Source organism: Gekko japonicus, unplaced genomic scaffold (genome assembly GCF_001447785.1).
Source record: "Gekko japonicus isolate JY-2015 unplaced genomic scaffold, Gekko_japonicus_V1.1 scaffold1238, whole genome shotgun sequence".
Taxonomy (NCBI): domain Eukaryota; kingdom Metazoa; phylum Chordata; class Lepidosauria; order Squamata; family Gekkonidae; genus Gekko; species Gekko japonicus.
Window position 1 is genome coordinate 548852 of NW_015163639.1, and position 15663 is coordinate 564514.

The 15663-nt window shown below is 48.5% G+C and overlaps 1 protein-coding gene across 1 annotated transcript in view; it reads right to left on the reverse strand.

Moving 5' to 3' along the window:
* The window catches only part of LOC107107310 (zinc finger protein 436-like), a 20636-nt gene extending 9596 nt beyond the window's left edge, over positions 1-11040 (reverse strand). The window contains exons 1-3 of the mRNA XM_015407591.1: positions 10854-11040; positions 3761-3831; positions 3423-3528 (exon numbers count right to left, since the gene is read on the reverse strand). Coding sequence (XP_015263077.1) covers positions 3423-3528; positions 3761-3831; positions 10854-11040 — 364 coding nt within the window. The remainder of the gene's footprint in view (positions 1-3422; positions 3529-3760; positions 3832-10853) is intronic.
* Between the last annotated feature and the right edge of the window lie 4623 nt (positions 11041-15663).

A 15663-nucleotide genomic window follows, 5' to 3' on the forward strand; every position in this document is an offset into this window, starting at 1 on the left:
AGTGTAAAAATAATGTAGGCACCTTCTACCATATGTGGTGGAGGTGCGCTGTGACCCAACGATACTGGCATAAAGTACATAAAATACTGGGCGGTATATTAGAAATAGAAATACCATATGCTCCAGAATTCTTTTTGTTAAATGTGATACCAGAGAAATATACAAAGGAGCAAAAATATGTTTTGGGATATATAATTACAGCAGCACGTATCCTATTAGCCAAGAATTGGAAACAAGGGGGAATACCGTCGAAAAAAGAACTAATTTCTAAAATGCAAGAAATGATTGAAATTGATAAACTGACCACAATATTACAATATAAAGATACAACGATATTCTTTAATAGGTGGGGAACGTTTTATAAATGGTTAAAGAAAAGTTAAAATGTCAAATCCGATGTTGTGAGACTCTGTAAGCTGTTATATCTATAAGTAGAATTTGTATACATGATGAAATGTATTCAAAAACCGAATAAATATGACTTTCAAAAAAAAAAAACCATTTAAAATCATTACTACAATATTATAACATTATTAAGTGCTCTAGATGTTCCATATGATCTTCCATAAAGATGACGTCTGAACGCTGGTATACCCACTCAGTGCCGTCAGTTCCGCGTGACACTGTCGTTCTCTCTTCCAGGGCCAGATAGGGATGGTACAGTGGTGGCGGCTCCTACTCAAACGCCTGGCGGAACAGCTCCGTCTTGCAGGCCCTGCAGAACTGTGCAAGGTCCCACAGGGCCCGGATCTCCTCCGGGAGCTCGTTCCACCAGGTAGGAGCCACCACCACTGTGATGTGATGAGAGCCAAGAAGGAGCTGGTTTTCAGCCTCCCAAAAAAATCAAGTTTGCTATGGGGCAGTGAGAAGCCAGGAGCTCATGAAATGAACCCTACAGTTCAAAAAGGGACCCCTATGGTTTCGAAGAGGTGCCCTTTATTAGGGGGGCAGGTAAATGACCAGTGAGAAAAGCAACCCTGCATTGTAGGGCCACCTACACTCAGAGCCATTCTCTGAGCCATTCTCTGTGCCTTGGCCGGGCCTGTCTATTGTCTAATGTGCAGCCATGTCTGAATCATCCAGGCATCTCTGCCTTTCTCAGTTCGGTGTGCGGTTAAGTGTGCGGACTCTAATCTGGGAGAACCGGGTTTGATTCCCCACTCCTCCACTTGCACCTGCTGATGTGACCTTGGGTCAGTCAGAAGCTCTGGCACAGCTGTTCCTGAAAGAGCAGTTTGTGTCAGAGCTCTCTCAGCCCCACCCACCTCACAGGGTGTCTGTTGTGGGGAGGGGAAGGGAAAGGAGTTTGTAAGCCGCTCTGAGACACCTTTGGGTAGTGAAAGGCGGGGCATAAATCCAATCTCTTCTTCTTCTTCTTCCCAGAAGCAGAGAGTCAGCCTGTCTCTCTGGAAAGAAGTCTATCTTATGGTCAGTAAGAGACAGCCAAAAGAGCGGCTTACCATGCCTCAAGGTTATTTTGTGGTTACAGACCCCCATCTTGTAACTACTGATTCTGTGACATCTAGAGCACCGACACTTTAGTGTTTTGTATTGTATTGTTTTATTCTCCTTTTATCTGTTTTAACTTCGGCACTTGTGCCTCTCTGTTAGCCTCCCTGAGCCTTCGGGGAGGGCGGGATATAAATCCAAAATAAAAAATAAAATAAAATAAAATGTCACAGTAGAGGAAGGCCCTCTGGAAGTCCGTTCTAGAGGAACACGAAGTGCTGAAAACTCCAGGTACAACCCCAGAAGAGTCCGTCCTGTTGCAACCTCCCCAAACCCTTGTAATATGCAACATGACCAGGATGACGGAAGGGAAGCATGGGGAAGTTAGTTTGGCAGAGCCTTAGAAAAGCACAGGGTTGTCAGCAATGTTCCCTCTAAGAGCTGTGGAGTCTTGTGAGCCAAAATTCTACTTTGTGAGCGACTAGCATTAAGTTGTGAGCAAGCAATTTGGCTACTGCATAAATTAGTTTGCTCTGGAGCCATCTTTCTTGAGCTGGGACAAAAATCTGTGAGCTGAAGGCTAAAAAACCGTGAGCTAGCTCACACTAACTCAGCTTGGTTGTCAGCATTGTCAACCCTCTTCCCTGGAGACGGGGAAACAGTGGGCATCGGAGCACACTAATCAGACAGGTACACCTGACTTTCTCTGTACGTGTATGCGTGTGTCTGTTTTTCTGAGGCAGATGCTTTCCTGCCTCAAGGGGGTGGAAGGGACAGTCTCTGGGAAGGAGTTGGTCGCTTGCCTCTTCGGGAGACGGGAGGGGGCTACAGCGCTTTTCATATCCTGTTGTGGCTCAACCAACTGTGCTTCAGCTGAGAACTTGACTCTGTGTTTACTCGGTTGACGGGGTCAGTGGGAAACTCTTCAATAGCGCATGATTCCACCCCCTAGGGGCGAGGACTGATCCCCCTCACAACAACAGAGGGTGCTGTGTGGTATGGCTTGGGTTGCAGCTCCGAAGACAGCACTCAAACCCATCCCCACCTAAGGAACGAAGGCATCCAGGAGACCACAGTAGGAAAGGGTTGATGTGCTTTTGGCCTCGTCCAGCAGGGCTGTTCTTAGGTAACCCTCCCACCCCCTGGAATATCCAGTATTTAAGGAGAGTGCAGCCCCTCAACAGCCACAGCTGAGCTCAGCCCCGGAAGGAGCTCCCGAATCTCCACATCCCAGCCCCAGAAGGCCGCCCTTCCTCCTAACCCAGTGGACTGGATCATTCCACCAAACCAAGAGTTGCCCAGAAGGGAAGAGGAAAGGTCTCTGGGAACCATGAAGGAAACTCACCAGCAGGCAGCTCATTTGGGAAAGAAAGAGTCTCTTGAGATCTCCCTGAGAAACTCTCCAGCCATTCTTTGGACACAAACCCTTCGTCACTCTCCACCGTTGTCTCTCTTACATTCCTGGCTTCTTTTGCTGAGAGACAGAAAGTGATCATTCGTATCCAAGAGAGAGGAAAAATTTGTCTGGAAGGATGGAACCGTGGTCAAAATCAAAGCCCCAAATCCCAACCAGTATACAGGAGAGAGATCCTTTCCTGATCAGAGTCAGGGCAGATGGCCGTAATCCCCTCTGGGGCAAGGGCATGTGGCAAGGGCATGTGTTGGCCACTGAGACATCGGGATCTGGCTCCTTCCAGAGTCTTTCTGAGGGCCTCTCAGCCCCGCCTTGGCCACAGGCAGGGCTCTCACTCTGGCTTGGGTAATGGCCACAGCACTGGCCTCAGGGGGCTTGGGTCCCTCTCTCCAGCCTTGCTGAACTTTGCTTTCACTGCCACCCCATCCCGGGGGGGGGGGGGGGGGGGAGGTAGCTGGGCAGGGCCACACAGCCACAGACTGCATTTCAGTATTTTGATTAATGCATCATAAATGCATCATCCCAAGGACAGCAATGGGCACCTATGGAAGGTCCTTACCCAGAGAGGCCACATTCCCATAGTTCTCCCGCATGACTTCCCTATACAGACTTTTCTGGCCCGGATCCAGCAGGGCCCACTCAGCCTCGGTGAAACACACGGCCACCTCCTCAAAGGAGAAGGGAGACTGAAAGAAAAAGCAGATCCCCTGGTCACAGATCGTGCCAGGCAGAGACGACACTCTCGACGGATGAGGGTATTTTGGGAAGGTGCAGGATGCAGAGCCTGCTGTGTGTAGAGGGAGTTGCGTTCAGAGCCTCCCTTGCTCGGACTGCTGCAGCGAAGGTGTCCCTGAGTAAGGAGTGGGGCCCAACTGTCCCCCATTTCTCCCCACCTACCTGGACCAAAGGGACAGCAGACATTTGCGCTCCACTGCAAACATGATGTCTTGACGACATCTCTTCATGGCCTGTAAAAGAGACAAAATTGGAAGGGTGAATTCAAACCTCAACTTCGTATTTTGTTAAATTTGTTACGATTATTTAATGAGCTATGGGAGAGGTGGAAGAGAACCACCAGGTACCCAAGAGACTCTAGAGCTCAAAAGGTTACAGCATCCCTGCTGGATCAGACCAAACCCCCAGGCATGCCAATCTCCCTGCCAGTGGGGCCCTCCCATGAGCCCTTGAGTGGACTGGAAGGAGAAAAGAGGGGCCAGAAATCACATTGAATGAAACGTCATCAGAACACCCAGCCCCAAACCTGGACGTGATTTTAGCGCATCAACTGACATTCTGTACTGTCAAAGGGGTTCCAGGACATCTTCATGTCCAGGTATTTGGCCGGACAAGACATCACATGGCCTGGCACTCCTAATCCAGTATCTTCTTCCTGACTGTAGCCTGCCAAAAGCCCCTGGAAAGCCTTTAAGCAGGGGCCCAGAAGCCCAATTATTGGCCTCTGGCAATGAATGTTCAGAGGTATAGTGGCCCAGAACATGGTTGTGTGTGTGTAAAGCTCCATCAAGTCACAACTGACTTCTAGGAACCCCTCGGTGATTCAAGGCAAGAGACGTTCAGGGGTGGTATGCCATTGCCTGCCTCTGCATAGCAACTCTGGACTTCTTTGGTGGCCTCCCATCCAGGTATGAACCAGGGCTGGCCCCGCTTAGCTTCTGAGACCTGATGAGGTCGGGCTCTCCAGGGCCATCCAACCCAGGGGAACATGGGAGGTTCCATTCATTCATTCACCAGGGCTAAGAGCTGCACCCACATTTGTCTTCCTTTCCTTTTCTGAGCCACCTTGAGTCACCTTCCATGAATCTGTCTATTCCCCCTTCAAGAGAGTGGCCATCACTACATCCTGGGGCACGAAGTCCCAGGAGTCCACTCTGTGTAGTGAGCAGAAGTTTTTCCTTTTTCTCCTGTCCCAAATCTTCCACCCAACCACTTGACCGGGTGCCCAGATCCCATCCAGGCAGGAGGTACCTTGACCACTTGACAGGGCATCTTGGGCAGGCTGCTGGGCTTGTGCCCTCTCACCTTCCTCTGACGGAGCTCCTTCTGCCTCAGAGAGCTTCGCTTCCATCTTTACAGCTGGTCCCCACATCTGAAACAGCATTAAGGGAGACGAGTGAGAGAAGAAATGGAAGAGGCTGAGGAGACGGATCCTGCTGCCCCACTCCCAGACTCCTCATCCCTCCATCGACCAGCAGAGCTGGTTCAGCCACAGGGCCAAGAATCAGGGCTGGGTTTTCTTCCCAGCCCTGTGAATTCTCTAAGGGGAGAAATATCTGGTAGGGAGGCCTTAGGATAAGGTCCTTGCTGGAACTGAGTGAAGGACACCCCCTCACCTGCTCTGCCTGCCTCTTCTCCTCGGCCTGACTCAGGAGGAAACCTTCGGCCAGGGCCACCGCCTGGGAACTGCTCTCCGGCTCACATCCCCTCACCCAGCCCTGCATCTCCTGGGGCAGGATGGCCAGGAACTGCTCCAGGATCACCAGGTCCAGGATCTGCTTCTTGGTGCGCCTCTCGGGCTCCAGCCAGTGGCTGCAAAGTCCGTGGAGCTGGCTGCAGACCTCTCAGGGTCCATTGGCCTCATCGTAGCGGAACTGCCGGAAGCATCGGGTGCGTACATCTGCAGTCATCACGTCCTGACGGAGGATCTCTGAGTCAGCTCTTTCCTAGTATTCAACACCACTCCTGGCCTGGGTGAGATGGGGACTCTTCCTTGATCTCTTGCCTATTCCAGGTCCTTCTGGGTCCTCCTCGTCCATCTCCTTCCCCTTCTCTTGGGTCACCTCTGACTGTGGAAACTCTCACTCTCGTGGCTACAAAGAGGAAGGGGAAAAGAAATCAAAAAGGCAGAAAGAAACCAAAAGAGAATGGAGCTACATCACTGACCCTGGTCAAGAGACACCGAAGGATTGGCCTGGTGGATCAGAAGGGATGTCATTGTTGCAGTCTGCGAATCAAGATTAGTGTCATTCTGCTAAATTACCTATCAGGCTTTGCTAGATATGCCTGTTTGGTCCTTCTGTAAAATAAACCCTCTCTATTTGGCCCTTTAAAAGTCTGCTGTGGGTGATATGATCCTGGCTTTAGATGACTAGGGAATCAGCCTCTTCTGGGGGCTACATCTCAATGTAAACTGGGACCCTGGGTAAAGAGACTATGAGGGGCTTCTAACATTAGGCAACAGCTCTGTACAAGCAGCCCGCAGAGGGAATGGGCCAGGGGTCGTCCAGCCTCTCCAGGTCAGGGCAGGGGGGCTGCCTGGATGAACGGGAGTGGGGGGCAGTGAACCCCCAGGGCAAGGTCAGATTGGGGGGGGGGGGAATTTGGCTCAAATGCCTGGCATGTCAAGGATCCGATTGGCATGAAGGATTCCTCCCCTCCTGATCAGGCATGGGACTCCTTTCTGGGCCTCCCTAAAGACCTCCATGGCTGAGAATTCATTTTTATTTACAACGTTCAGATCCCGCCTCTCTGCCCTCACAAGGGCCACCCAGGCAGCTAACAAATTAAAACAGACCTCAGGAAATCACACTTCAAAAGCATTAAAAACCCTTGAGGTTAATTAACTGAGACCCTCCATCAAGCTTGAGAGGAGACAGATGGAGCCTAACAACAGGGGCTCTGTTAATTTCCCTCAGCGTCCCACAGTTAAGAAGAGTACATCTGCTCATCAGTCTCCAATTTTGATATATTCCCCCCAATCAAACCCAATCAAATGGTAACCCTAAGCGTGTTTTTCCTTGTTTGGTCCTGGAATCTTTTAAACACCTTCATTGCGTTTTATGCGGATTTGCTGCACACTTAACCACTACACCAGTTTGGTGTAGTGGTTAAGTGTGTGGACTCTAATCTGGGAGAACCGGGTTTGATTCCCCACTCCTCCACTTGCACCTGGCTGGATGACCTTGGGCAAGCCGTAGCTCTGATAAGAGCTGTTCTTGAAAAAGAGCAGTTTCTGTCAGAGCTCTCTCAGCCCCACCTACCTCACAGGGTGTCTGTTGTGGGGAGGGGAAGGGAAAGGAGTTTGTAAGCCGCTCTGAGACACCTTTGGGTAGTGAAGGGCGGGGTATGAATCCAACCTCCTCTTCCTCTTCAATCTATATGGATGGACTGGTAACTTCCATTCCAGTGTACCTTCATTATTATCATGATCATCATCATTATTATTATTAAATTTTAAACTTTAAACCATTCCAATGTATCTGAAGCAGCGTGCGAGCACACAAAGGTTATACCTTTAATAAAACCTGGTTTGCCTTAAAGGTGCCTCTGGACTCAGTCCCGAACTTTGGTCTGCTGCTTCGGTCCAACCCGGCTCCCCGCCTGAATCTAGACATGAGAGCCACCATTCCTCTTTTCCAAGATTTAAGAACTCATCTCTCCCCTCCCCCTTCCCAGGATCCAGCTGTACGGCTCCCCCCCCCCCCCTCCCCTCCTCCCCTCCGGTCCTCTTTGCCGATTCAGAAGCGAACCCCTCCCAACACACACACACGCCCAGAGGAAAAGAGCCTTTCCCCCGCCTCTCTAGCAAGCAGCTCTGTTGGTTTAACTCTTTCAGTGCTGCAGACGAAGGAAAAATGCTTTCCGTCCTTTCCCTGAGGAGCGGCGCCCAGACCTGGACAGAGCGGACTTAAGCCAGACTGCCGTCCCTGACCCCCCAGCGAGTTCAGTGGGGCTGCTCGGGAGTAAGGCTGCACAGGGCTGCGCTCCCAGGGTATCCAATGCTGTTCAGCCATCTCAGAAAATGGGATCGTTGAGTAGAAAAAAGAAAATGCCGGTTTTTTTAAACCCCTAGGGATCCCGGCCTCCAAGTGGGACCTGTGGAGTCCCTGGAATTACAGCTCATCTGCAGTGCAGACTACAGAGATCAGTTCCTCTTCTGGAGTCCGATTTTTGATAGTCTCCAGGCAGGAGACTGGCAACCCCAAGAGTGATTCACACATGGAATTCACGGCCACAGGAGGTGGCGGCAGCTACAAGGCAGGGACACTGCATAAAGAGTGTTGTGAATCATCTCATAAGGAAGCAATGTTAAGCTTCGTCTTGAACAGGGATTGAAGTTCAAGACTACTGCATCCAATCAGGTTCAAATGTGTATAAGCGGGAAAGACTCTGATTGGTCCTTATTGTCTCAACCTGATAGGTTGTTTAACTGTATAGTAGGCGTGGCTATATTAGCCGGGAATGTTTAAATACCGAGCAGCTGCAATGGGAAGCTGTTCGGGCTATCAGAGAAGTTGTACGGTGTCAGAGAAGTTGATCGTCGAGCTGAAATAAACCTGAGTTTTGCTGAATCACTCTCTGGCTATTTTGCTAAGCGCGGACTTAACAATTGGCGACGGTGGGATCCTAGAGCGGGTAGGCAGCCCCACTGGTCTCAACCCATGACGGACAACAGCGAGCCGCAGCTCGCCATGGCAGAGCAGCAACAGGCACCACCTGAGCAAGTGGCAGCGATTGCAGCTATGGCCAATAGCCCGAAGTTCGAGGCCTTCGAACCAGCAACCGAGGACTGGGACGCATCGATGTGGGGATGTCCCAGACGTTGAAAAAGAGGGAGGAGATACTTTGAATTCAGCTCCCAATCGTGGTCCGATGCTCCTCCTCTGCTCAGGAAATCTGCTTGCTGGTTCAAAGTTCCTGGCAGATGGGCAGCTTGGAGAGTGATATTCCGATGAAGGCACTCTTCCCATATGTCCATAGCTAGCCTGCAAAGGGATCTGGACACTGTCCCGCCCTGGCGATTGATATAAGCCATTGCAGTTGTATTGTCCGTAAATATTAACACAGCTTTCCCTGCAACCTGTTTGTGCAAGGATCTGAGGGCAAATTTTACGGCCAGCAGTTCCAGATAGTTGATGTGATGACGTTTCCAAAGGGGCTGCCATGGAGCACCCACACAAGTGTCGTCCGTATGAGCACCCCAACCCCACAGGGAGGCGTCTGTGGTGATCGACATCACGGGAACAATCGGTTGGAACGGTGCACCCGCCAGCAAATTGGTGTCCACGAGCCACCACTGCAGGGAGGTAAGGACCTGAGGAGGCACGACTAGTCGAAGACTTGGGGGGTGAAAGGAGGGGCGAAATTTCTTTAGAAACCAAAGCTGCAACGGACGCATGCGAAGGCGTGCACACTCGATCACAGAGGTGGTGGCTGCCATGAGACCCAGGATCCGCTGAACGTGGACTGCTGATGTCACATTGGATCGGAACAAACGTCGAATTTCCAGACGAATGGTATCTGCCCGTTGGCGAGGAAGGTAGGCCCGAGTGGCCAGGGAATCTATGACAGCTCCTATGAACTGCACGCGAGTTGCAGGTTGCAGCATGGATTTCTGCAAATTGACTAGAATTCCAAGGGAGGATAGGGTCGACAGTGTAATGGTGATGTGCTGAAGGAGACAGTCCTTTGAATCTGCCACCATTAACCAGTCGTCTATGTACGGAAAAATCTGAATGCCCTGAAGACGAAGGTGGGCGACGACAACCACCATTACCTTCGTGAAAACCCTGGGGGCGGTAGAGAGCCCGAAGGGGAGGGCTTTGAATTGATAATGGTCCTCTCCGACCGTGAATCTGAGGAATTTTCTGTGACGAGGATGGATGGAGACGTGAAAATAAGCGTCTTTGAGATCTAAAGTGACCATCCATGTCCCTGGAGGCAGGAGTGGTAAAATACTTTGCAAAGTGGTCATACGAAACTTTTTGTAAACAATGAATCGATTGAGAAATCTTAGATCCATAATTGGACGAAGTCCTCCGTCCTTCTTGGGGACCGTGAAATATCTGGAATAAATCCCGTGGCAACGATCTGCCGCCGGGACTATCTCTATAGCGTTTTTCAGTGACAGAGATCGTACTTCTTGCATCAGGACAGGTGACGTTGGAGTTCCGACGAAATGGGAAATTGTGGGGATTTGAGAAAACTCTATGAGATAGCCATCTCTTATTATAGAGTGAACCCATTTGTCTGTAGAAATGTCCAGCCATGCGTGAAGAAAGGGAGCGAGGCGAGTATGAGCAGTAAGGCTGAAGTCAAAGCCCCTGTTTGGGATTCTTGGGAAACTTCGACTTATAGGCACCCGATGATTGTCCTTTATTCTTAGGGGGAAAAGACCTTGACTGAGAAGAGGGAGGTCTTTGCCATTGATCCGTAGGCGATTTGTTGTACGGTTGTCTAGAAGACCAAGATTGTCTAGGCCATTGCTTGGTCTTAGGGTATTTAGTTGGGGGAGAGATTCCCAGACTTTTAGACGTCTTGATACTCTTATCCATTTCCTGTAATACCGTATCAGTGGTGGAACTAAACAGTCCAGAGCCTTCAAAAGGAAGGTCCTCCACCGACGATCTGGTATCATATGGCAATGAGGAGGAACGGAGCCAGGCATGTCTGCGTAGGGCTACGGAAGTTGCTAGAGTCTTGCTAGCAGATTCCAAGGAATGCTTGGCAGCACTAATTTGATGTCTAGCCAGTACCATCCCTTCATTTTGAAGCCTCTTAATCTGAGGCTGACATTCCTTTGGTACATGTGGAAGGAAGTCGTTTAAGCGTTTCCACAAATTGAACTGATAGCGGCCCATGCAGGCTGCATAATTTGCCGTTTTAATGCCCATTGCACCGACAGTGTAAAATTTTCTGCCCACCGAGTCCAACTTCTTTCCTTCCTTATCTGATGGCGTTGAGTGACTCGATTTTCCTTTCGTGGACGACGATACGACCAAAGAATTGGGTTTAGGATGCGTGTATAGAAACTCAGCCCCAGATTCTTGGATCTTGTACATGTGATCCAGACGTTTATTGGATACAGTAATGGAGGCTGGATGGGTCCAAAAGTCCTTAGTAGTTTGTAAGAGGACTTTTGTCATTGGAAGAGCCACAGAAGGCGAAGTGTTGGAATGCATAATGTCAAAAACATTGTCATCCACGAAACTGGCAACGAGAGTAGGAGTCATAGACAGGTCCAACGCCATACGTTGAACAAAGTCTCCATATGACTTAACATCCTCTGATGGAGAAATAGGCAGATCCGCTTCCACATCCTGTGGGGTGGATTGTATGTTCACGTCCTCTATATGTTCAGAGGAGTCGTCTGAATCGGAGGATACATTGGATGGTTCCGGGGATGATCCGGGTAATTCCGGTTGATGCGTTGTCGGCATGTTGACCGGGGGTGCAGCCGGGTCTGGTGGATGTATCGGCATGGACTGCTTCGATACCGAGGATCGATCCCGAAACTGCGAGATGCGGGATGACACCGATTGACGATCCCAGTCAGGTGGAGGTGGTGGAGGAAAAGCCCATGGGTATGGGTATCGGCTTCCATACAAGTAATGCCACTGTCTCTCATCCCAGGTTAAAGTAGGGGATGCCGGTCGGTGTCGATCATCGACTCCACGTTCCGGGGAAGCATGAGAGGATTGACGACTCGACATATCAGATTGCGACTGATTTGTCTGCTGAGTAAGGTCGATGTCGAGATCTGAACCAATCAGGTGATGAGGTTCTTGCGTGAGATCTCGACCTTGACTAGCTGAAACCTTATGGACTTTCGACTTGTCCGTTTTAGGTTTCTTCGACTGCTGTGAGTCTTTGCCCTGCTTCCGGATCTTGGAAGGTACGGCATCAGATATCCCCTGCTTCCGGATCTTGGAAGGTACGGGGTGGTCTTTTATCGGCGTCGATCGTTTCGGTGCCGAAGCATCGATTGCGACCGTCGACGTCGATGGTCCCGAAACGGGAGGACAAGTGTCCGCAGCCAGGGTGGACATCGAGGCGTGCCCGGACGTGTCCAACGGCGAAGACGACTGTGGAGATAGCGCCTTCTCCATCAAAGCCAAGTGCAGACGAGCTGCCCTGTTTTTTCTCGTCTGGTTCGAGAATTTCTGGCAATGTCCGCACTTAGAAACACAGTGCGACTCCCCTAAACAGACGAGGCAAAGCGAATGCCCGTCGGTGGGAGATATTTTAAGGCCGCAAGTCTTACACCGTTTGAAACAACCCCACCGCGGGGCCATAGGCCAGCGGAGGGGGAAACGTTAAAGACAAGGAACAAACACACCGAAGAAAAATGCTAACTACAAAAAACAAAATAAAGAAAAGGAAACTAACTAAACGCAAGTTTAGCAGAAAGTTAGGTACTTAACAGACCGAAGCAGAAGGCGTCCTACCAGCGCGGCGGTCAGAAAAGAACTGGCGGGATCTGCGTGCCCCTCCTTGGTCATGCGCAGTGGAGCCGGCGCGTGACCTGGGAGAGGCGCGAAAATCCCTTTTGCTAGCTACCGGTACCGAGAAGGTCAGCGCAGGCGCAGTATATCCCAAGGGTGTGATGCACAGAGACCACGAAGAAGATTAAGGGCTATCTTGCATGTTGTGGTTTTACCAGAACATATTAAAAATCTAGCATTTACTAGTGGTGAATCCTGTAACATACAAGACAGACACACAAGTTTGTCTCTCTGTACTACAATCACACCAGGGGGAACCCGGGCTAATTGCAGAATATTTTTCACCTTGAATTTTACATATAATTATATATGGGGAAATTATGGTCAGGACCCCTGATGGCAGTCATTTTGTGGTAGTGCCAGCTACTCTATTTCAAAATCCAAAGTGGCTGCAGGCTCAAGGTTGGGGACCTCTGATACAAACCATGTTTTTGCAGTGTTCACTTGGCGATAAACATGTATTTACCTTCCATTTTATTCATGGGAATATATCTGCAATATATGCCTATTATAACTGTACTCATGAACCTACTAATGACACAAAATTATTCAGGATGGTGAAAACCAAGGATGACTGTGAAGAGGTACCGGAGGATCTCCACAGATTGGGAGAGTAGCCAAGAATGTGGCAAATGAAGTTCAATGTTGCTAAGTGTAAGGTGATGCACACTGGAATAAAAAATCCCAATAAGTATATGCTAATAGAGTCTAAACTTGCTGAGACTGAAGCAAAAAGGATTGTGGGTTTTCAGCATCATTAGGAACAAAAAAGGGAACCCACGATACTCGCGGGGGGAGTTCCACACAGAGCAGGAGGAGGAAGCAGCAGCAGCAGGTAAGCCTCCCCCCCCCAGACCGAGCCCACCAATTCCCCCGTCCCCGGTCTCCTCCATCCCTCCTCCACCACCACCCCCGGCTCCTATGGCGAGGCCCGACAGTTGGGGGGCTGGGAGAGGAAAGCGTGCCCGTGGCATGCTTAGGCCATCCCTAGCTTCTCATGGGGATCTTCAGGAGCTTGGCAACCCGACATTTATGGAAGGTGGTATGATATAGCAATGACAAACCATCTCAGTGCTCCTCACTTACTTTGAAAGCCCCTGCACCGTCACATACTCAGGGTTCAGTCTCTCCCACTTTGTTCCAGGAGGACAACAGGGTCTATCACATTTTGTTCCCATTTTTCCACTAAGGAGCTCAGGTTTCTCTCTGTTTCCCCATGTGACATAGGATAGGCTGCTGACTGGCCCAAGGCCGCCCAGTGATCTTCTTGGGTGAGTAAAGGATTTGAACCCAGGCCTTCATCATTCATTATTCTAACTACAACCCCAGAGGGGGAAACAGGCTGGGGAGGAAACGGAGGGATGTGGTGGGTGAATAGGCACCTGTTCTGTGGCAGCAGATACCCACTCTCTGTCCGGGCGAGACTGTTACTGGCGCCACTGAACTTGCCACCTCCACATGTGACAACTACTTTGTAAATGCCGAGCAGGTACCATCAGTCAGCCAGGGCCAAGGTTAGGGTTGCCAATGTCCAGGTGGTGCCTGGAGATCTCCTGCTATTACAATTGATCTCCAGACTGCTTTGGAGGGTGGACTCTATGGCATTAGACCATCCTGAGGTCCCGTCCCTCCCCAAACCTCACCCTCCCCAACTCTGCCCCCAGAATCTCCAGGTATTTCCCAACCTAGAGCTGGCAACCCTACCCAAGGTCTTGTGATGTGTGTAGTGAGAACACAATTCAGCCCAAACGTGAACTTCAGTTGTTTGGAACTTTTGAGGGGGGAAATTTAAAAAGCCCTATTGTCTGAAGTAGATCTTTAAACACAAACAAACCGGACACACTGAGGCTCTCCCTACCAGCACAAACAGCATGAAGCACACTGTTCACACTGGTGGGGGGGGAGGACACGCAGCAGAAGTGCGAAGCAGCAAGCGCTGCTGCCTACATCACCCTTGGGCTCAGCTCTCTTTCCAAGTTTTTGCATGCTCTATCTTTTGGGGGGGGGGGGGGGCCAAAGGGTATTTTTTAAAATTTGCATTCTAAAATAACTACAGAACTATAACAAAAGAAGCGGAGGGGAAAGACTACAGACTAAGGGAGACAGAGAAAAAAGTCACTAAAAGCCCAAGTGTAGAAGGTATCATGATAGGAATTGCTCTCATCAAGAAAGTCATTTTGGGTAGAATCAATGATTTCACCACTCTTATACGTTCTATATAGGTCAGATGTAGATTGGACCAATTTTTTAAAAGATTTAAAATTTGAGTAGATATATCAATATGATTCAATTTTAAAATATCATTCAAATCTAATGGAATCTGAACTCCTAAATATCTAAATGAAGAGGTTACCCATTTATATTTAAAATTAATGTTGATAAAAAATTTAGTCTCTTTATGTTTTTTTTTTTGGTCAAGAAACTTTTATTTTCTTAATATATTTCAAATATTCAAAAACAACTTTCTTATAATCAGTTTCCCTTCTCCCTCCCTCCTCTCCAGTGGCTTCCCGCAATGCGTTTCCCCTGTGGTCCAAAAGTCTTATACATTCCAAGATAACAATCTTATGCTTAATATTGATCTAAACAAAGTAAATTTCTTTTTACATCCCAGTTTTTTTCTAGATAAATCTTGAAGTCATCCCACTCTTCAAAAAATTCTTGGTCTTCTTTGTTGTTTAATTTTCTTGTTATTTTATCAATTTCTGCCATGAACAGAACTTTTTGTATCCAATCTTCTGTTTCTGGTATTTTCTCTTGTTTCCAACTTACATTTCCAACATTTACTAGACGTGTTCTGGTTCATATTTGCTATTTTCTTAGGCGTCATGTACCATCTATACATCATTTTATAACAATTCTCTTTTATATTGGTACACATCGATATCTTAATAGAATTTTTCTACAAATATTCCCACAAGTCTATTGTCACTTCCTTATTCATGTTAATTGCCCATTTTATCATTTGTTCTTTTACAGTTTCATCTTCCGTATACCATTTCAGCAAAATTTTATACATCTTAGAAACCATTTTCCCCCCTCCAACCTCCCAAACAGTTTCTAATTCATTTTTTCCTCTCTAAATCCATAATTTTTCGTCTGCTTTAAAAATGTCATTAATCTGCATATATTTCAGCCAAATATATCTATATTGAGGTTCATCCTGCTTTTTCATTACCCATTCTGTTCCCTCCTTTTTAATTAAGTCTCTGTACGGCAACCAGTCTATACCTTGCTGTCTTGAGTACGGCGTCAATACTTCTGCTGGTACAATCCAAAGTGGTCTTTCCTCACGAAAGTTTCTTTTATATCTTGTCCAAATCACAAATAATGCCTTTCTCACCAAGAGATGCACAAAGAAACTGTCCATCTTTGATTTTCCATACCATAATAAAGCATGCCACCCAAACCTACAGTCATGACCTAAAGTTAGCAGTCTTTCATTCTCCAAATTCACCCATTGCTCCAACCATGTTAAACAGACTGCTTCATAGTATAGTCTTAGATTTGGTAGCTGCATACCTCCTCATTCTTTGGCATCACATAAAATTTTCATTT